This window comes from Martes martes, assembly GCF_963455335.1.
Source record: "Martes martes genome assembly, chromosome: 13".
Lineage (NCBI taxonomy): Eukaryota > Metazoa > Chordata > Mammalia > Carnivora > Mustelidae > Martes > Martes martes.
The window spans coordinates 71339636-71363128 of record NC_137901.1 but is presented as its reverse complement, the minus strand read 5'-3'; the positions used below and the strand labels follow the sequence as shown (position 1 = coordinate 71363128).

The 23493-nt window shown below is 36.2% G+C and overlaps 1 protein-coding gene across 2 annotated transcripts in view; it reads right to left on the bottom strand.

Annotated features, from left to right (window-relative positions):
* The window catches only part of TTC28 (tetratricopeptide repeat domain 28), a 635902-nt gene that overhangs the window by 574216 nt on the left and 38193 nt on the right, over nt 1-23493 (bottom strand). For both annotated transcript variants that reach the window (XM_080822086.1, XM_080822087.1), the window contains exon 2: nt 18734-19012. In XM_080822086.1, the coding sequence (XP_080678212.1) occupies nt 18734-19012 (279 nt within the window). The remainder of the gene's footprint in view (nt 1-18733; nt 19013-23493) is intronic.

The window sequence follows — 23493 nt, the reverse complement described above, 5'->3', positions numbered from 1 at the left end:
TCGATCTCACAATGAGATCAAGACCTCCACCAAAACCAACAGTCAGCCACTTAACCAACTGAGCCACCCAGGTACCCCAATAATAATTTCAGTTCTCAAAAGCCTCCTGGACTTGAATCAGCAAGAAAAAATATTTCCCTTAAGTTAGAACGTAATCCTTCCAAAGAATGCAAATGAAGGCAACAAGATAAATATTCTAGAAAGTTATCTACAGGTATCTTTTAAAATATAATATAAAAATAATGCTTTTCATAGCCCACTTCAAAACTGAAACTATGTAATCAACACTTCTGAAACATTATCCAATCTGTAAGAAAAAATTACTAAATTTAATCAATGACTAGATTTATTCAAGGACTTCCAGTGTTGCTATAGTAACACAAATATAAAAAGCATGCTCTAATTTTGGTACCAATAATAGTTCATGTCCAAAAAAAGACCGATTTTATTTACATATACTGATCACCTACCAACCTGATCATTTAAAAATATTTTGGGGGGGCCCCCTGGGTGTCTCAGTCAGTTAAGTGTCTGCCTTTGACTCAGGTCATGATCCAGCCTGGGATGAAGTCCTGCATCAGGCTCCTTGCTCAGCAGGGAGTCTGCTTCTCCCTCTGCCTGCCACTCCCCCTGCTTGTACTCTCTCTCTCTTGCTCTCTCTCTCTGGCAAATAAATAAAGTATTTTCTAGTAGAAAATACATAAAAATAAAAATATTTTTTCAGAGAAACTATTTCTTGGTCATTGTTTCTGGAATTGTTTCCACAACTTCTAACCTGAAAATTTTTTAGACTACTGAAAAACACTTCTAGGATAGTCTACTCTCTGCATTAACATAAAAAATGCTACCAAACTTTTATTACAGCAACCAAGACAAATAGAAACCATTAAAGGTTGGGTGTGCTAATACATTTTAAATAATAGCACCCACAAAGTGTATATCTACAGTTTAATCAACCGTCAAGTATAAATGACAAGAAAACTTTCACTTCACTTACAACAATGCATTCAAATTCCTTAGTGATAAATATGTACCAACTGGGAGCTGGAAGGAAACTTGTTACTTATCATGTGTTTATAACTTTGTCACTAGAACATTCTTGAAATGAATTATGATAAACAAATCTGAGAATTTAAATAACTGAGCTCCTATTTCCTGAATTTCCTTTATAGCAAGACTTCCCTTCTTGCCAGACTTCCTGAATCATTTCCCAAGGACAAAGCAGCTGGTTCTATCCCACAAAAGCTTGGTTCCCAAGGAGATGGTGTGGACTCAGCATTACCTCAGGCTGACATTTATGAGAAAAATTCCTCCCAGTAAAGAACTGATTTTTCATCTCCAATCAACAATAATAAAATAAAAACAAAATGCATAAATAAATAAATAAACAATGACCAGTGAGCTTAAGAAAGAGTTACTTCAACACCAAATAGAAAAATCTATCAAATGGTGGCAACCAGAAAATGCACTTTTGTCTATAGTCGGTTTGCAACCTTTCTTGAATAACAAAGAAACAGACTACTTTCATCCTCACATATATACCCAAGGAAAAAAGCTTTCAAACCACTTTTGCATCACTTCTTATTATAAACTATTATCTACTTCTTAAATAAAAAAATTAAAAATACTACATTGGCATATTTCTACTGTGGAATCTTATATAGCTGTTAAAAATAATTAGGTGTATAAATAAAAAGAAAAATTAACATATTGCAAATCTAATATTTAAAAAGTATAGACACCTGGGGGCTCAGTAATTAAGTGTCTGCCTTCGGCTCAGGTCATGATCCCAGGGTCCTGGGATTGAACCCCACATTGGCTCCCTGCTCAGAGGGAAGCCTGCTTCTCCCTCTCCCACTCCCCCTGCTTGTATTCGTCTCTCGCCATGTCTCTCTATCAAATAAATAAATAAAATCTTTTTTAAAATGTAAAAAATAATAAAAAATTTTTAAAAAGTATATAGGCAGGGGTGCCTGGGTGGCTCAGTAGGTTAAGCATCCAACTCTTATCTCAGCTCAGGTCTTGATCTCAGCGTCATGAGTTCAAGCCCTGAATTGGGCTCCACACTGGGCATGGAGCCTCCTCAAAAAATGTAGGAATATGTGTACATGTGTGCATAGCTATAGACATATTGCAGAAGGTCTCAAAAATACTCAAATTAGATTTAAAATAGTCAACTTCAGGACTGAAATGGCGAATGGACAATGGAGTGAACAGTGGATAAGAGAAATACAATTTTATAGTTTGATATTTTTGCAAAAGTAATTTTGAGTTACCTTTGTAATTAAAAAATTATATGTGTGTACATGTGTAATTTACAGATTAATCCCAAACACCTGAAACATAACTTCAAAGGCATACAAATAATAAGCCTGTCATAAAATAAACATAAAAATATGTTTAAATATACAAAATAGCCCATATTAATAATAAGAAACCATTTGGTCCCAAAGATAAATTGGTAATGAGATCTAGAACATTAACAGAAGTAACAGCTACATGAGATGGATTTTGCTTACAATAGCATAATAGAGTTTCAGTTAAATTTAAGTTGTCATGTTCCTGAATATGAAAAATCCCCTTTCTGTTTGTCATTCTAACTGCCTACAAAAAGCTTCTGAATAACTAAATTCTCACCTCTTTAAAAACAAGAATAAAATTATACAAAAGAATTACGTAAGGAAGATAGTCAACTTTACTGTAAATATTTATTGTGAATTTAATACATATTTGACTCATAACTTTGATATAACTTATGCTATAACTTCATATATAACTTAGATAACAATAGCCACAAAAACCAGAAGGTCTGGAGTCAATGGTATGATCATAATGGTTTGGGGATCCCTAAAACATCCCATCCCATCCCCAGAAAATTACCACTATTTGACTTGCCTGGCAGCTCCCTAAGAAAGCTCCATTCACAGGACTTTCTTTGAGCTGGCTTGGAAATAACTCAGAGCAAACAGCCCTCTCCAAAGGGCATATGTCAAACAAAATCAGAGGCAATTGCTTAAGATCATAGCTGCCTGATGTAGCAATATAAGCTGAGTAAAAAAGAAGCTAAAGAAAAATGTTTTGGGGTTTTTGTTGTTGTTGTTGTTGTTATATGACAGAGAGAGACACAGCGAGAGAGGAACACAAGCAGGGGGAATGGGAGAGGGAGAAACAGGCCTCCGGCCAAGCAGGGAGCCTGATGCAGGGCATGATCCCAGGACCCTGGGATCATGACCTGAGCCGAAGGCAGGCACTTAACAACTGAGCCACCCAGGTGTCCTTAAAGAAAAATGTTAAAAAAAAAAAAAAAAAAAAAAAAACGAGAAATGCTGTAAGCCCGATGCAGACCTCAATCCTGGGACTCCAGGATCATAACCTGAGCTGAAGGCAGTCACTTAATCAACTAAACCACCCAGGCACCCCTGATCTTGAGGTTCTACACAAGCAGGAAGTAAAGGCTAAGACAGAGTTGTAAACTGCCAGCATACTGAAGATATGTTCAACACACAGGGAACTTTTCAACAAAGAATGGGAAACTTATTGGTTCAAGGCGTTTATGGAAGCTCTGTCCCATACAGCTGACCACTAAGCCGTCCGAGCACAGATTTCAGTGGCTGCACATGACAAAGAAGAAAGACTTTAAAAAATTAGTTTAGAGGGGCTCCTGGGGGGCTCAGTGGGTTAAAGCCTCTGCCTTCGGCTCAGGTAATGATCTTGAGGTCCTGGGATCGAGCCCCGCATCGGGCTCTCTGCTCGGCAGGGAGCCTGCTTCCCTTCCTCTCTCTCTCTGCCTGCCTCTCTGACTGCTTCTGATCTCTGTCTGTCAAATAAATAAATAAAAATCTTTAAAAAAAAAAAAAGTGTGGGTCTTTTTCTGGGGGTTCTGTTGAATTGTCCTAAAAGGATGGTCTTAAGAAGATGGTGTTCTGGTCAAACAATTTCTTTGTCTTTTGGCTATTTAGTAATTGAGAACGGCTTCAAAAGGGTAGGTATTTGGGGCACCTTGGTGGCTTAGTGGGTTAAAGCCTCTGCCTTCGGCTCAGGTCATGATCTCAGGATCCTGGGATCGAGCCCCGAGTCGGGCTCTCTGCTTGGTGGGGAGCCTGCTTCCTCCTCTCTCTCTCTCTCTCTGCCTGCCTCTCTGCCTACTTGTGATCTCTGTCTGTCAAGTGAATAAATAAAATCTTAAAAAAAAAAATTAGTTTAGGGAAATAACTAACTCAAAGAAGACAACAACAAAAGCAACAATAAACCCAATGGAGGGATAGGAGGGGAAAATCTGATTTTCAACGTTGCCACATCATATTACTTAAAATGTCCAGTGTTCAACAAAGCCCCACATCAGGTTCCCTGCTCAGTGGGGAGCCTGCTTCTCTCTCTCTCTCTCTACCTGTTGCTCCCCCTACTTGTGTTCTCTCTCGCCCTCTCTGTCAAATAAATAAATAAAGGGGGGGGCAGGTGTAAATCCTACCTTATCAGCAGTTACATTAAATAAAAATGGACTAATATTGGGACACTACAGTCATAGAACAAAGATTGGAAAAATGGATTTTTTAAAAATGACACAACTGTATGCTGTCTATAAAACACTCACTTTAGGGGTGCCTGGGTGGCTCAGCGGGTTAGGGCCTCTGCCTTCGGCTCAGGTCATAATCTCAGGGTCCTGGGATCGAGCCCCGCATCGGGCTCTCTGCTCAGCGGGGAGCTTGCTTCCCACTCTCTCTGTCTCTGCCTGCCTCTCTGCCTACATGTGATCTCTGTCAAATAAATAAATAAAATCTTAAAAAAAAAAAAACCACTCACTTTAGTTTCAAAGACATAAACAGGTTGAAAAGGAAAGTATGGAAAAAGAGATATCATGCAAGCAGTAACCAAGAGAGACATGAAGTGGCTATATTAATTTCAGACAAAATAGATTTTAGAACCAAAATTGTTACTAAAGACAAAGGATATTCTATAATGACAAAAAGATCAGTCTCCCAGGAAGATATAATAATGATAAAAATATAAATAAACAAAAACGAAACCCCCAAAATACATGAAGCAAAAAATGACAGAACTGAAGGGAGAAATAGAAAACTCAACTTTTAGGGTGCCTGGGTGGTTCAGTTGGTTAAGGAACTGCCTTCAGCTCAGGTCATGCTCCCGGAGACCCAGGATCAAGTCCCACATCGGGCCCCCAGCTCCACAGGGAGTCTGCTTCTCCCTCTGACCTTGTCCCCTTTCATACTCTCTCTCACTGTCTCTCTCTCAAATAAATAAATAAAATCTTAAAAAAAAAAAAAAAAGACAAGGGGATAGATGCCTGGCTTGCTTAGTCAGAAGAGCATGTGGCTCTTGATCTCAGCGTCATGAGTTCAAGCTCCACACTGGATGTAGACATTCCAAAAAAAAAATTTTTTTTTAAGATTTTTATTTATTTATTTGACAGACAGAGATCACAAGTAGGCAGAGAGGCAGGCAGAGAGAGAGGAAGGGAAGCAGGCTTCCCGCTGAGCAGAGAGCCCGATGTGGAGCTCAATCCCAGAACCCTGGGATCATGACCCGAGCTGAAGGCAGAGGCTTTAACCCACTGAGCCACTCAGGTGCCCCCTAAAAAAAATTTAAGTAAACCTTAAAAAAGGGGCACCTGGGTGGCTCAGTGGGTTAAAGCCTCTGCCTTCGGCTCAGGTCATGATCCCAGCGTCCTGGGATCGAGCCCCACGTTGGTCTCTCTGCTCAACAGGAAGCCTGCTTCCTCCTCTCTCTCTGCCTGCCTCTCTGCCTACTTGTAATCTCTGTCTGTCAAATAAATAAATACAATCTTTAAAAAAACAAAACAAAAAACCTTTAAAAAAAGAAAGGAGAAGGAAGGAAGGAAAGGAGGGAGGGGGAGATGGGAAAGAGAGAAAAAAAATTCAACCACAATAATTGGAGAGTTCATACCCCACTTTCAATAATGAGTTACGCCATCTATCATATCATCAGAGAAACAGGAGACTTGAACAACAAACACTACAAACTAACCAGACTTAATGGACATCTATAGAACACCCTACCCAACAACAGCAACACATTCTTCTCAAGTGCACATGAAATATTCTTGGAGACAGATAATATGTTAGGCCATAAACCAAGCCCAAATAAATTTAAGGGGATTGATATGATACAAAGTATGTTCTCCAATCAGAATGGAACAAAATTTGGAATCAGTAACAGAGGGAAATTGGAAAGTTATAAATATGTGGAAATTAAACACATGCATAACCTTTAACTAGACCGACCATAAATTAAGTATGTCATCTGTCTAGTTAAAATCTTCTAATGACATCCCATGAGTATCTGAATAAAATATACTTCCTTATAATGGCTTAAAAGGCCCAGTATGACCTGGCCACTGCCTACTTCAACAATTACCTCCCACCACCTCCTTTTCACTCACTCACTTACGCACTGTGTTCCACTGGCCTTTGTGCTCTTTTCTTCAATCGGCCACATTCAAACTAGCTATTCATTCTGCCTACAATGCACTCTGCCCACATCTGGTTCTTTCAGATCTCATCTGAATCATCTTCTCCCACAAACTCTTGTCCATAATTCTGTCATCCCTCTTTCTCAGTACTCTCCCATCCTTTTACTCTGTTTGAAATTATCTTCAGAGCATTTATTACTTTCAAACTTTATTATCTGCTTCTCCCCACTGGAATGTTAGTTGTAACTTTGTTCTGCATTGTTCTTGGCTGAATCACTAAGGTTTAGAACACTGCCTATGGGGCGCCTCGGTGGCTCAGTCAGTTGGGCGACTGACTCTTGATTTCAGCCCAGGTCATGAGCTCAGGGTTGTAAGATCAAGCCCTGTGTCAGACTCCACATGCAACAGGGGAGTCTGCCTGAGATTCTCTCTCTCCCTCTCCTCCTGCCCCTCCCTGGTCCCTGCACACACTCTTCTCATTCTCTCAAAAATAAATAAATCTTTTAAAGAAGAACACTGCTTAGCATGCAGAAACATTCAATAAATAAATTCGTTTCTTTTTTTAAAAGATTTTATTTATTTATCAGAGAGAGAGAGAAAGAGCACACAAGCAGGCAACCCCCCAAAAATGTATTTACCTAAAACAAATAATTGAAATTATAAAAAACAGATATACTTCCAAAAGTGTAATGAAAGCACACTATTAAGATTATCTAGCTTAGGGGCATTAGAAAGATGGCAAGTCCAACTCTTCTATTTTTCTACTACCTGGATCTCTCACTAAGAATAAATGTTCACTTTTGTAAAGTTGGGATAATAATATCTACATAAGATTATTATGAGTACAGGGATGCCTGGGTGGTTCAGTTGGTTAAGCATCTGCCTTCAGTTCAGGTCATGATCCCAGGGTCCTGGGATTGAGCCCCATGTTGGGCTCCCTGCTCAGTGGGGAGCCTGCTTTTCCCTCTCCCTCTGCTATTCCCCCTGCTTGTGCTCAGGCTCTTGCTGTCTCTCTCTCTCTCTCTTCCCCCCTCTGACAAATAAATAAATAAATCTTTAAAAAAATAAATAAAATAAAATATTTTCTTTTTGCTAAACCAAAAAGAAACAGGAGGCCAAGGTATCTTTTAACATTTTTTTTACATTTAACCCTCATCAGGTCTAATACCTGACAAAGTATAATACTCTCTCATCAAGTATTATACTTGATAATAAGATTTGATAATAATTTGATAATAAGATAATAAGATTTGGTCACCCAGCATAATCAATGAATGAGAATATGAGAAGAGCTTTAAATTCATGCAGAAAGAGAAGATATTTATGGTATGCTTTACAATTAATGGGAAAGTTCCCCTGTAGACCTTCCCCTTATATAGTTTTTATATAGTTACACCATATGAAAGCCACCATTCATTTAGGTTTCTTTTCCTATGGTACCCTTAAAGAATATAACTCATAATTCACACAAAAATTATATAAACTACTTCACAAATAACATGTCTGAACAGATGTGATTCAAGAAAATTCCAAACCAGAAAGATCAAGGGTAAAAAGTTGAAATAAAACAGATACAACTGAAAAAGGATATGTTCTAGAAAGGCGGGTACATGAATATGTACCACGCTGTGTATATGATCAGACAAAAAATACTGGGTAAATTATAAGGATGGCTACAGATTCTTCGCTTTCTATGTATGCCCTTGGGTAATCCCCTCCTAGGGTGGGTCTGGGCTTGGTCACGTGACTTACTCTGGCCAGTGGAATAATAGCATATATGGTATAAGCAGACTCAAAATATGCCTATGCATTGTTGCCTCCACTTTTCTGCGGGTGTAGGAATCCTACAATTGCCTGCGTAGAAGCCTAGGAAAACCTGCAAGATGATAAGAGACACATGGCCCAGTTGCTGTTACTCTCCTAGCCAACAGCATACCAAGTGTCAGAAATGTAAGTGAGACTGTCTTAGATGATCTAACTATCAGGCAAACCTCCAGTTGAACCTGAACACATGAGCAAGCTTAGCGGAAATCAGTTGAGTCAGTCCAGATCAGAAGAGCCATTCAGCTGGCATATAGAATCTTGAGCTAAATAAATGGTTATTTGTTATTTTAAGTCACTGTTTTGGAGTGATTTGTTACAAAACAAAAACTAGTAGAGACAAGTACAGATCAACAATGCATTCTTTTTTTTTTAATCATGGGAAAGAGGCAGAATACCAAAACAATGAAAAAAGGTTAATATGCTAAATTTAAAAAGAAGACAAATCAACTAAATACTGTTACCAGAGAAGACAATGGCAGAACTACGCTTTCCTATAATAAATGCCTATCAGATAATTACTGAAATCAAATAAATGAAATACAACACATTTTTAAAAGAGCAATCGGATCTGGTAAGTTATTCAAAAGAGTGTATACCCGGCAAAAAATAATTCTTCCTCTTCCCTCTGCAACAAATATATCTTAATGGAATATTTTATCCATTTCATCATTGCACTTTTTAAAAAATTATCAGCAGAATCAGCAAGTATTTGGAAGATTACCGAGATTATTATAAAGAGAAGAAAAATGTTCAAAAGATATTTGGGTAGTTTGAGTAGAAGTTATGTGTGTCTAAATACAAATATCATCATGATGATAATGATCATCATCATTAATAACCATAATATGTTATAGTCTATATGTAAAAAACGCTATCCTAATAAACACCTAACATTATTTTACTTAACCCTCAATACAACCCTTCAAGGTTTGTGATGTTCACCCAGCTTACAAATGGGAAAAGTGAGATATATGGAGGTAAAGCAAGATGTAAGGAGGAAAAACCCTAGCTCCAACTCCAAAGACCCAGCAGTTCTCGCTTCACAAGTATGTCATTTCAATACACATGAATTTCAGTTACTACAGTTAAATATCTCCAAATCCCTAATGATGCAATTTAAATTTCAATTACAATGGTATATTAACTGTAAGTAAATGCATAAAATACAAATGTCGCTGCTGGTTCTTCAGTCCACAATTGCTATATAGTTAAGAAATATGCATCTGATTATTGACCAATCACATCACTTGTTTCAAAGTCTGTGATGTCTGGTCACTGAACACTGTTATTCAGCACACACAGAAACAGCAAAAAGGTAGCCGTGTTGCCTCTTCATCTCCCAGTGAGAAACCTATGTGGTCATTTTATAAAAATGGGTTTTTGAAGAAGAACTGAGGAATAAAGGGGCACCTGGGTGGCCCAGTCAGTTAAGGATTCGACTCTTGGTTTCAGCTCAGGTCATGATCTTGGGGTCCTGGGATTGAGCCCCATGGCTGGATCAGTGTGGAGTGTGCTTGAGATTCTCTCTCTGCCTCCCTCCCAGGCCCTCCCGCTCATGTTCTCTCTCTCTCTCTCCCTCTCTCTTTCTCTCAAATAAATAAATAAATATCTTTTTAAAAAAATAAACTGAAGAATAAAAATGAATGCAGCAAAGAAATAAAGAGTGATAATGCTGGAGGTAAAATTCAAATCGAACATAAAGGGAGTTACAGAAGAAAACAGCTGACCATGGGAATGTTGACATAGCCACTGTTCAAGAGGTTCAGTCGGAAGAACTTAGTGAGGATGAACTTGTCAACATAAATGAGGAAAGTTGTTGTGACAAAAAGGCTGAAAAGGTGCCAGAGAACATGAAGCTGGCAAAATTACTGTAACTACAGGAAGGCTCAGTCAATAAAAATTAACATTTTAGAAGCCAATCCAAACTAGAAAGTAGTATGACAATTTGCCAAGGCATAGAAGAGATACTCTGTGTTTTAAGTTATATGAGAAGAAAGCTGTAAGTACTGTTCAAATAACTACAGATAAGTTTTTTATAGAAAAATAAAATAATACTCAATGTTTCTATCATTTAAAATTATAATGTACTAAATAAATGTTAGTTTTAATAATTTTTCATTCCTTATACACTTATAATCCACAGTTAAGAGAGTTTTTAGTATTTTGACAAAAACTTTTAAAGGTCACAGAATAGTCAAAATTGTTGCAAAGTTCACACTGCAAGATTTTTCAGCTTGTACAGTCTTTTCTATGGTACTGTGTTATCATGCAAAGCAAGGACCGCCTATGTATCCTAGCTACATTACACTGTGCTATCTCACTAAACACATGAAAGGTTTTAACACAAGAGATTTGAAAGAAATGTTAGATTCCTTCCAAAAGTGATTAAAAAGGGAACCAAACATGGGGTGTCTGGTGGCTCAACCAGTTAAGCATCTGTCAGCCCAGTTTATGATCCCAGAGTCCCAAGTCAAGCCCTGCCCCGGGCTCCCTGCTCAGCAGAGTCTGCTTCTCCCTCTGCCCCTCACCCTTTTGTGCTCTCTCTCTCATTCTCTCTGTCTCTCTTTCAAATAAATAAATAAAATCGTAAAAAGAAAGTGGACTAAACTTATTGCAGAATTTGGCTAATTTCAAGCAAAAACTTCTAAACTGTTAAAGCAATAAGTTTATGGTCTGTGATATCTGCATCCTTAGAAGTCTTCAATAAGAAATGCACAGTTACGTCTCTTAATTTTCTCATTGATTTAGACACTAAGGTTTTAAAAAAATTCTTAAGAAAAAGTTTAAAAATTTAAGGTGTCCAGCAAGGTCTGGGCTCTACAATAAAGAGAAGACAAACTTGCAAGGAATTTTCAAGCTAGTTTAAGACTCAGATAAAATTCAAGTAACATGTCTATATAACAATATAAATAATAATTGAAATTAGCAATAGATAATGTTATATTCACAGAAGCTCAATGTAGCTTCCAGGGAAAGGTGAGAACTGAACTAGACCTACTTTACCAAATAATAGAGCAAGGGAGGAAACTCCAGGCACAGAGCTTGGCATAAAAAGGAAGGAAGAAGAAAGAAGAAAAGACTGGATCAACTAACAACAGTAGGTTTGTCAGCACAATAGCAAGAAATAAAGGGCAAATGAGACCACTTGTGCAGAATCTTGAATATCAGGTCACTTGAAAACACAAAACAACAGGAAGTTTTTCATGAGAACACTGTTACAACAAAAAATTTCACAACAAAGTAAGGCTGAAACTGTAACAACCTAGACTGTAATACTGGCTGTGGAAATAAACTGCATAAGATATATATGGAATAATTCAAAAAAGAATGCAGAAGAGTTATTGACCAATTCAAAGAATGAACAAGGAAATGGAGCTAAATATTATAAATGAATGAGACCAGTAACTGAGAAAAATGACCTGAAAAAGAGAACTCAAAAAACATTAAGAAATCCACTTGATCTAAGGAGGCAAGATGACGGTGTTGGGGATCCACTAAACGTGAGTAACCTGATATCACCAGTGCTTCTGCTATCACTTCTTCCAATAACTACTAAGCAAGATCCTAGTGAACCCACTCCCACAGAGAAAACAACTATAAAATCCAGATATAGATATAATACAAAAAGATATAATTAGATATATCTACATATATATAAATTAGATACAATACAAAAAGACCCTACCTGAAAGCACTGGAGAGTGGAGAGAAAGCAGACAGATTCCTGGAGGAAGAGAGCTGTGAGGTGAATTCCCAATCAGATTGGTGAGCAGGGTGGCAGGAACACTGCCTTTCTGGCTGGAGAAATCAGAATACTGAAGCACAGGAAACTATTGACTTTGGGCATGGAGGAAAGCAATCCCAGCAAGAAAAGAACCAGAAAAAGGATACTCAAATTCTGTCTACCTACATCTATAGTTAACCCTCAAGTTATATGTATATAGAACAAATTTAAAGCAGTTCAAGTAAGGACAAAATATCTGCACTGAAACTAGAGCTGCAATTCAAGAAACAAAGTATGCAATACTATTTTAACCAAGATAAAATCCTGCCAAACAACATCAACAACAATCAAAAACAAATGAAAATGAAAACTCTCAAGAGAAAAAAACAAATCAACTTAAAATGTAGTTTTAAAAAAAACACCCTAAAAAAAAAAAAAAAGATGAGAGGAAATGAATAACAGAGGTACAAAAACAAAGAATACAAAGAAAAAAAAATGGTACAGAAAAAAATCAACAGCATTAATAATTACATTAAATGGTAATGGACAAAGATTCCAATTAAAAGGGAGAGAGTGACAAAATTTATTTAAAAGGCAAGAAGCAATTATATACTATCCTAAAGAGATAAATATTAAATGTAAAGGGCCAGGGAAATTGAAAATATATGGGTATAATAAGATATATAATGCAAAGACTAAGTAAAAGAAAGTTGGAATGGCTATATTAGTATCAAACAAAACAGATTTTAGGAAAATAATTACCACACAGATAAAAAAGGACTTTGCATAATGATAAAAGGATCAATAATAAGGAAGACAGAATAATAATTAAAGGGTATATGTTAATATTAGAGCTTTAAAAAACATGAAGCAAAAATTGACGATATTAAAGAAAGAGCCAAATCCACAATCTTAATTGTGGATTTTAATTTCTTTATTCCAATAACTGATGGAATAATAAGACAAAAAAAAACAAAAAGTATCAAAGACATAGAAGACATGAACAACAAAGTCAGTCACCTTGCGCTAACTGATATCTCTAGAAGCATGGCTAACAATTGCAGAATACACATTCTTTTCAAGCACTCATGGCAGGTTCAACAGGATAAAATATTCAATGAGTCATAAAACAAGCCCCAGTAAATTTTTTAAAATTAATATCATACCAATTGTAGTCATCTACCACAACAGGTTTAAATTAGATATCAAAAATAAGATAACTTTAAAAATAAGAAATACTAGAAGATTAAGCAATAAACTTCTAAATAACCCATGGATCAAAGAAGCACTCCCAAGGAAACGAAGAAGGTATTTAGTATTTCTAATATTTCTTAAATATTCTAATATTTCTAATAGAATGACAAAATATAATGTCAAAATTTTTAGGATACAGCAAAAGCAGTGCTAGGAGAGAATATTTTAGCTTTAAGTGCTATGTTTAAAAAAAAGGAGAAATATTTAAAATCAATGGCCTAAGTTCCCATCTTAAGAAAGAAAAAAAAAAGAGAGAGCAAATTAGATGTAAAATTATTAGAAGGAAGGAAATAATAATAAAGAGTAGAAATTAATGAAAGAGAAAATGTACAATAATACTGAAAATCAATGAAATTAATACTGATTGGAAAGATGAATAAAACTGATAAATCTCTAAGCAGACTAATGAAACAAAAGAGAAAAGACACAAATTAACAATATCAGGAATGAAAGAAAGGACGTTACCAAATATCCCACAAAAAGTGAAAGGATAATAAGGGAATGTTATTAACAACTTGATACCAATAAACTTGCAACCCAAATTAAATGTAAAAATTTACTGAAAGAGGGGTGCCTGGGTGGCTCAGTGGGTTAAGTATCTGCCTTTGGCTCAGGTAATGACCTCAGGGTCCTGGGATCAAGCCCCACATCGGGCTCTCTGCTCAGCAGCGAGCTTACTTCCCACTTTCTTTCTGCCTACTTGTGATCTCTGTCTGTCAAATAAATAAATAAAATCTTTAAAAATTAAAAAAAGTATACTGAAACAAACAAAATACCAAACTAATCTAATTAGAATTAGAAAATTTGAATGGTCTTCTATCAATCAAAGAAATTGAATTCATAATTAAAACTTTTCCACAAAGAAAAATCCATGTGAAGATGGTTGCTTGGTGAATTCTACCAAATACTTAAGGAAGAAACAATACCAATCCAACATAAACACTATTTTTTAAAGACTTTATTTATTTATTTGAGAGAGAAAGAGAGAATGAATGAGAGAGAGAGAGCACAAGCAAGGGGGGCGGGGCAGAGGGAGAAGTAGAAACAAGACTCCTCTGCTGAGCAGGGATCCCAATGCCAGGCATCCCAGGACTCTGGGATCATGACCTAAGCAGAAGGCATAAGCTTAAGGAACTGAGCCACCCAAGTGCCCCCATCAACATAAACTCTCCCAGAAAATAAGAGAGAAGACTTCACAACTCATTGTATATGGCCAGTATCACTCTGATACTAAAACCAGACAAAGTCATTACCAAAAATGAAAACACAGATCAATATACTTCATAAAGATAGATGCAAAAACTCTTAACAATAGGGCACCTCAGTGGCTAACAATGACTAGCAATGAGAAAATAGAAAATAAAAAGTTTTAAATCAATTTATAATAGCATCAGAAAGCAAAATACTTATGGGGCACCTGGGTGACTCAGTAGTTTAAGCATCTAACTCTTGGTTTCGGCTCAGGTCATGAACTTGTGTCATGAGATGGAGCCCTGCGTCAGTCCACTTATCCCTCTCCCTCCTTCTCTGTCCCTCCCCTTCTACCCTTCCTCCGCTGCAGGTACATACGTGCACAAGCACATACTCTCTAAAATAAGTAAATATAATCTTTTATTTTTAAAGCAAAATACTTAGGAATAAATTGTTTTAATTGTACAAGAAGTGAACGCTGAAAACTATAAAAATTCGCAAAGGAAAATGAAAAAGGACTAAGTAAATGGAGAGATATACCATGTTCATGGATTAGAAGACTGAGCAATGTTACAATGGCAATTCTCAAAAAAAATTTTTTCTTTAATTTTAAAAATTAAAAAAATTAAAAATAAAAACAAAAAAATGGCAATCCTCTCTAAATTGTTCTAAAAGTTCAATGCAATCACATTAATTTCCCAGTAGGCTTTTTGAAGAAATTGATAAGCTGATTTCATAACTTACATTAAAATACAGAGAGAATAACAAAAACAACCTAGAAAAAGAAAAACAAAGATGGAAGACTCATAACACATGATGTAAAGGCATACAATAGCTACAGTAATCAAGACTATGGTTAGGCCATAGGACAGATAGATAAATAGGTCAATGGAACAAAATAGAGACCAATATACCCCCACACTTTTACGATCAAATGGTTTGTGGCAAGGGTACCAAAGATAATTCAATGGGGAAAGGATAGTCTTTTCAACAAATGTTGCTGGAACATGGTTATCTATACTGAAAAAAAAAAAGTCTTCACCTCTATCTCATACCATACCCTGAATGAATCACAGACCTAAGGACAAAAAACTAAAAATTCTAGATGAAAACCTAAGAAAAACTTTATAACCCTGAGTAAGATAAATATTTCTTAAACAGGACACAAAAAGAATGAACATAAACAGACAACAGCCAAGAGACAGGGTTAAGTATCATAATTTAGTAGTAAGACTGGGCTTATTCTTTTTGGGAGTCTGTCATAGTGCCTTGTTCATACCTCTTTTGCAGCCCATATCAAACCAAAATCATTTTTTGTTCAGCCGAAGTAGACATAAATAAAAGACTCTCTACCATCTCTGGAGTCCTTGAATATTTACATTAAAAAACTGGAATGTATGTTTTCCCTCATCAAACTAGGTAACACATTTCAGAAAAACACTTCAGGAAGGCAAAAGGATTATACTGAAAAAGTTAAAAAGTCAAAAGAAAAAGAAAAATGAAATGATAAAATTTCAAGACATATCTTTAGGACAAAAGAGTACAAGCGAACCTTCTTTTACACAGTGAATATAATCCTAGAAAAATAAGTATAAAATCAAGGTGTTTTTTTTAAAAGATTTTTTTTTTAATTTAATAGACAGAGATCACAAGTAAGCAGAGAGGCAGGCAGAGAGAGAGGAGGAAGCAGGATCCCTGCTGAGCAGAGAGCCCAATATGGCGATCGATCCCAGGACCCTGAGATCATGACCTACGCTGAAGGCAGAGGCTTTAACCCACTGAGCCACCCAAGTGCCCCTAAAATCAAGATTTTTTGAAATTAAAAAAAATTTATGCAGCAATGGAAATTTCTTTATAAATTGATTTTATTATGAATCACATTGTTATGGAAAGCCTGTTCATAATCTCAATAATAAAAACTAATTTATATTTTATATAATTCTAGATATCCCAAAGTTAAGTTTGCTTGAAGTCAAATATGGAGCTAAAATATTAATGCAACTGTAAATATACAACTTCACTTATCATAAAAGAAAAAAAAATCAGAAACTAAAACTTGATAGAAATTCCTTAAAAGGCTGATTTTTCATCTATAATCATAAAAGTGCACCTTTTAAAGCCATTTTTTGTGTGTGTTAAGTCACAAGAGGTTGACAAAAGAAAGTGGAATGACACAGAAAAAGGAAAAATATAAAAGTCCAAAAGTGTTCACAAATAGGGAGTGCCTGGGTGGCAGTTGGTCAAACTCTTGGTTTCAGCTCACGTCCTGACCTCAGAGTCATGGGATCAAGCCCCAGGTCAGGAGTCTGCTTAAATTCTATCCCTTGGGGCGCTTGGGTGGCTCAGTCATTAGGTATCTGCCTTTGGCTCAGGTCATGATCCCAGAGTCCTGGGCTCGAGCCCCACATCAAGCCCCATATGGAGCTCCCTGCTCAGCGGGGAGCCTGCTTCTCCCTCTCCCACTCCCTCTGCTGTGTTCCTTCTCTTGCTGCCTGTCAAATAAATAAATAAAATCTTAAAAAGAAAAAAAAAAAAAAAAGGTGGGCACCTGGGTGGCTCAGTGGGTTAAGTCTCTGCCTTCGGCTCATGTCATGATCTCAGGGTCTTGGGATCAAGCCCCGCATCAGGCTCTCTGCTTGGCGGAGAGCCTGCTTCCCCCTCTCTCTCTGCCTGCCTCTCTGCCTACTTGTGATTTCTCTGTCGAATAAATAAATAAAATCTTAAAAAAAAAAAAAAAAGGCTTCTATCCCTCTGCCTCTCCCCACTGTTCTCACTCACTCTATCTGAAATAAATATTTTTTTTTATTAAGTGTTCACAAATATAAGAAGAACATAAAATAAGTAGATCCAGAAAAGGAAGGAATGGAGATACTTAATTTGAAAATTAAGCTATTTACCAGGCTCACTGCATCAACAAAGGCTTTATTTTATTTTATTTTTTTAGAGAGAGAGAGAGTGAGAGAGAACATGAGAGGGGAGAAGGTCAGAAGGAGAAGTGGACTCCTCACAGAACTGGAAGCCTGATGTGGGACTCAATCCCCGGACTCCAGGATCATGACCTGAGCTGAAGACAGTTGCTCAACCAACTGAGCCACCCAGGCACCCTCAACACAAGCTTTAAAAGAAAAAGGAAAAGAAAGAGAAGAAACAAGCCAAGCCTTGCTAGAATAATTTACTAATCTATACCCTTAATAAAAATGTCACAATCATAGCTATTATCCACCAAACATCTATTATGAACAAGTAGCAAAATATCTCTGACTCTTAAGTAGTCTTACAAGTAAAGTATTATTAGCCTATTTATTGTAACCCTAGAGAGGTTAAGAAATTTACCAAAAGCCATACTGTCATTAACAAAAGAGAAGGAATTCGAACCTGGGTCTGTCCTTTGATAACGGCATTCTAACTTCCAAATTATGTCATATAACAATTTTTTAAAACAGATTTTGTTTAATCTACAATAATTATAGAACTTCTTTAGGGAATTACAAAATACTAAACAACTCATGAGGCAGCAGCAACACTGGAAATTCCTCTGAATGAAGCCAAAAGTATCCACCAGAGTTAAAGTATAAGTTAATATAACTATGACGTTAATAAGACAGTAAGGATATTTTTTAAATCTCTAGCAAATATCCATTAACTTTTGTTAACATAATAGAAAGCCAAGAATGGGATCAAATGCTTTTATGATCAATAAAAAATATCTCAAACATTGTAGTACATCTTAAGAAATCTAAAATAGACTGGGGGTTAGACGGTGAGTAGGCACACTGAAAACAAAGTATGTACAAAACAAAGATAATTCAAACCTTAAACTGTTCAAGGAAACATAGATAATTAAAATGATATATTAGAAAAAACAAGTTTCTCTGATTAAATACCATCTGTCAGTTGGTAATGCTGCAAAATACCAGCAGTCATTAACAGGGAATAATAAAATTAATTATTTTAAGTTGAAAGAAACAAACCATCCCCATCTGAAACATCTGTGCAAAAAGAAGATGTCAAAACCTATGCAAAAGATTTAAATGTATCCTATCAAGGAGCTAAGTGAAAAAGATCTTAAATTTCAAACATAAAGTTAAAGAATTGAACTTGAACATGGACAGCACAGTTTCCAAGCATTAAAAAGGGAAGCCATTCACTAGTGTACAGCTCAATGAAGCCATTCTACACTTTGCAGATATACAGACTATTAAAAGATTAATAACTGCAAATTCAATAAAATGTTACATTAAAATAAGGAATCAGCACAAAAAAGATTCTGCAAAAGTAAATGAAATTTCTACCTTTGGCCATTTGGGATTGAGAAGTCGAGCTTTGATTGCATCATCCAGTGCCTTGTCATACTGCTGGATTTTCATATAGGCTGCAGATCTATTGCTGTATAAGATGCAGTTCTGAGGGTCAACAGCCAAGGCTTCATTGTATAGAACAATAGCTGTGTGAAAATCTCCGTCATGACAGGCCTGGTTACTCTGACGAACCTTCTCAACAAATTCAGCTTTGCTCAACACTGGTCCATCAGGACTTCTCCGACCAATAGTCTTAGCACCAAAGAGAGGAATCTACAAACAAAGAAACTTTGTCAGATAATCCAGAGAGTATCCTTCTCTGAACTTCAAGAGAACAGGGACATTCTTCATAGTCTGCTTTATGTGGAAATTTTTGTATCCTGAAAGACAATAAACTTTCCAAGAAGCAGCCAACATAGTACCTTGGATACATATGTATCTATATGCATATGTTTTTATATATACATATGGTTATAAACATATATATTTACATTTTTTTGATTGAGTGAATGAATGCAAAAGAAAACTCTGGCTTTTCCTTGGCAATTTACAGTTAATACCAAGGGAGGACAACTGACTGGCTCAGTCAGTAGAGCATGAGACTCTTGATCTCAGGGTCCTGAGTTCGAGCCCCATGTTGGGTGATTACATACATATGATTACAATACATACATATGAAAAGTTTTATTAAGGGAAAGAATATAAATATAAGTCAAATAGAAAATATGATCTCAACCATATTAAGAGGGCTGCACTTAAAAAATGAAAGAAACAAGATCAAAATATTTTTTTTACAAGATCAAAATATTAACTATGCTAAGTTATCTCTGAATATAAAACAATGGGTTATTTTATTTTCTTAAAATTTTCTTGTATCCAAATGTTATGCAATGAGCCTAAGGTTTAAATTTTTTGTATTAAAGATTTTATTTATTTGAGAGAGAGAGAGAGAGAGCACACATGAGAGCTAGAGAGAGAGAGAGCATGAGGAGAGGGAGAAGCAGACACCCTGCTGTTTAGGAAGGCTGAGATAGGATTCGATCCCAGCACCCAGGGATCATAGCCTGAGCTGAAGGCACATGCTTAACTGAGCCACCCAGGCGCCCTAGTTTTAAATTGAAAAAAACAAAAACAACAACAAAAAAACTTTTAAAACATCAATTTTAGGAGCACCTGGGTAGTTCAGTCAGTTAAACATTTGACTCTTGATCTCAGTTCAGGTATTGATCTCAGGGTGGTAAGTTCAAACCCTGCATTGGATTCTGCACTGGGTGCGGAGCCTACTTTAAAAAAATACAAACAAAAAAAACATAAACTGTAATTTATCAATGAATCTTTTCAGACTGGCAGATTTGGTAATTTGGCTGTTACCATGGAATTTCAAGGACAAATGCCAGTTTTTAGAAATCAAAAAGAAAAAAAAACTGCTGTAAACTGTATCTTGGCAATTTAAGACCTGTTTTTTATGTTCAATTTTTCCAAATCATTAAGTCACTTTCTATGACTTAGTAACAGTGACCTTAAAACCAAAGGGAGTGAATGAGTCAAATGTTACTCATTTTTAAAACAGTAAAATCATGAAATGCATCAGGGTCCCAAGAAAAGAAACTTTAGATAGCAGTATCCAGACAGATTCTAATTCTAATGAAGCTTGTCCTGAATAAAATCGAAACAAAAAGTGTGAAAGTATAATTTGCCTCCCCATATCTTTCTTTAAGAATAAATCCAGTTTCTCCATTCAAAAGAGATCTCATAATATAATACACCAATACTTAGAAAAATAATGGACTCCCATAGAGATATATGTTTTAAAAAGGACAAATTCCACAGAAAGGAGGAAGAAAGGCAAAGCTGATCTCCTACATAAGCCACCATTATTTTTCCTCTGTTTACAGGGATATCACATCCTAGACTCCCAGGATAGTTTGAAACATTAAAATATCCTAGAAATTTCAAATATCAGTGTCCAGTTCTTTTTATTATTATTATTCATTTTTAAGAGAGAGAGCACAAGCAGGGGGAACAGCAGGCAGAGGGAGAAGGAGAAGTAGACAGGAGTCCAACACGGGGCTGGATCCCAGGACCTGATCCAGGACTCAGAGAACATGACCTGAGCCGAAGGCAGACACCCAATCATCTGAGTCACCCAGGTGCCCCTCTGTGTCCTTATATTCCTCAACTTCCTGATACGCAAAGTGGTTAACTAAAAATGTATTCTGATTAGTTTGTTGTTGTTTTGAACTATGATCATGAAACATACTGCTTGAAAATGAATGGACTAATGTAACATTTAGCAAGTAATAAGGATTTTCCTAAAGAATCTTGATTTTTAATTATTTTACCTACATCATTAAACCAAAGTATGTGATACTATGTACAAAACTGATTCCATTTTGAAAAATACACTCATCATGACTCCAAATACGGGCAGTACTAGCCGTAAGTTATGGAAATGAATCTTATTTGAAAACTCAAGGGTATGACATAAAAATACAAATAACAGCCTTAAAAAGTAAAATGGTTAGATTCAAATGTAGCCTAAAAGTGAAAAAGACATGCTCCTACAATTACAGCATTTCCTGCTTGTCAGAGTAATAAATTTTGGTTCAGTGCCAATATAGATAAGAATCAAATTAAGAAAAGAAGGGTTCTGGGGTGCCTGGGTGACTCAGTCAGTTAAGCATTTGACTTCAGCTCAGTTCATGATCTCAGGGTCCTGGGATGGAGCCCCCCATCAGGCTCCACGCTCAGCAGGGAGTCTGCTTCTTCCTCTCCCTCTGCCCTTCCCCTATCCACCCCCCACTCATGCTCTCAATAGATAGATAGATAGATAGATGGTCCAGCATTCTATTATCTCCATATACAGTAACATTTCCCAAAATATGTTCCTCCAAGACCTCTTAGGTCCTCAGAATACTGGGATAAACAAAGTTAAATGAGTTTCTGCTTTAGTGGAAGAGCTCTCAGAGCTTTTATTTTGTACACTGTGAATCTAAGAGGGGAGAAACCATACATACAAGATCAGAGGATCTTTTTGGTAGAGTATCTTGACAACAAGAAACTGCTTAAAACTCTGATATGAACTGGGGCACCTAGCTGCTCAGTCAGCAGAGCATGCAAAACTCTTGATCTCAGGGTCATGAGTTTAAGCCCCATGTTGGGCACAGAGCTTACTTTAAAAGGGGTGAGGGGTGGCCTGGGTGACTCAGTCAAGTAAGCATCTGACTTCAACTCAGGTCATAATCCCAGGGTCCCAGGATCAAGTCCCACGTCAGGCTCCCTGCTCAAGTGAGAGTCTGCTTCTCCCTCTTTCCTATTTATTCTCTTTCTCTCTCAAATAAATAAATAAAATCTTAAAAAAAAAACTCTCTGATGTAAACTATTAAATAAAGTCTCTACGAGGCTAAGTAAAACACCATGGAAAAGTGCTAGTACAGAAAGATTATAAATACTAGAGAATTCTAACATCATCATCACCACCAAGTGCCCATAAATTTAAAAGAAAAAGGCACTCCAGTAAGTGTCCAGAAGCTTCTAATTTGTCAAAATATGCCTGTTCCTACTAAGCTAGGTACAATGTAGTCCTTAGGAGGCTAATAAATAGCATTTTGTGTAGTTAAAAAAAGGAATATAATTTACCTAGTCCCTATTTATCTTCTCAGCTACTGATAAACTCGGCATAACAGAGAAAACAAAAGACTCTTGTATGTATTTTTCAGATTTTATATATATATATATATATATATATATATATATATATATATAGTACTTGGAATAACTGGACATATTAAATTCAGGAATTATTGGAATGAATAGTACTACTTTCAGAGATTTTTTAAAATACAATGAAATTTGGAATCACTATTTAATTAGATAAACTGGGGGCGCCTGGGTGGCTCAGTGGGTTAAAGCCGCTGCCTTCGGCTCAGGTCATGATCCCAGCGTCCTGGGATCGAGCCCCACATCGGGCTCTGCTGCTCAGCAGGGAGCCTGCTTCCTCCCTTCTCTCTCTGCCTGCCTCTCTGCCTACTTGTGATCTGTTTGTCAAATAAATAAAATAAAAAAATCTTTAATTAGATAAACTGCCTATGATATTCTTTCATTCCTCATATATTTCACATATTTATGGTTTATGGATGTCAATATATATTAACATTGTTGATATTTTTCTCTGACCTCTGACAAACTCATCTTGAAATGGTAGTGGCAATAACATACAGATGAAATAGGCTCAAAATATTCAGCCATATACAATTACCAAACCATAATTTTTTCCAGACCAGTTATAAACTTTGATTATTCGAATGACAGAGAAATACTTATTATCCTTATATTAAAAATTGTATGAGTCAAAGAATCAAATGTTTATTAAATAATGAAATTACTAAAATGAAACACAGAAGAATTTTTCATCATATAAACTGAGGAAGTCCTTTCTAAGTACAACACAAAACCTAAAGACATAAAGATAAATTTGAAAACATAAAAATTTTAAACATCTACACAGAAAAAATAGATTTAAAAAAAGGAAAAAGATGAATGACAAATCAGTTTTAAAAACTCTTTGCAATACATAATAAAAGGCTAATTTTCTTACTATATAAAAATCTACAAAGAAGTAAGAAAAAAACAATCCAATAGACACAGAACAGTGCACAAGAGGTATGCACAGACACATCATAAGAAAGGAAATCCAGGGGCGCCTAGGTGGCTCAGTCATTGGGCGTCTGCCTTTGGCTCAGGTCATGATTCCA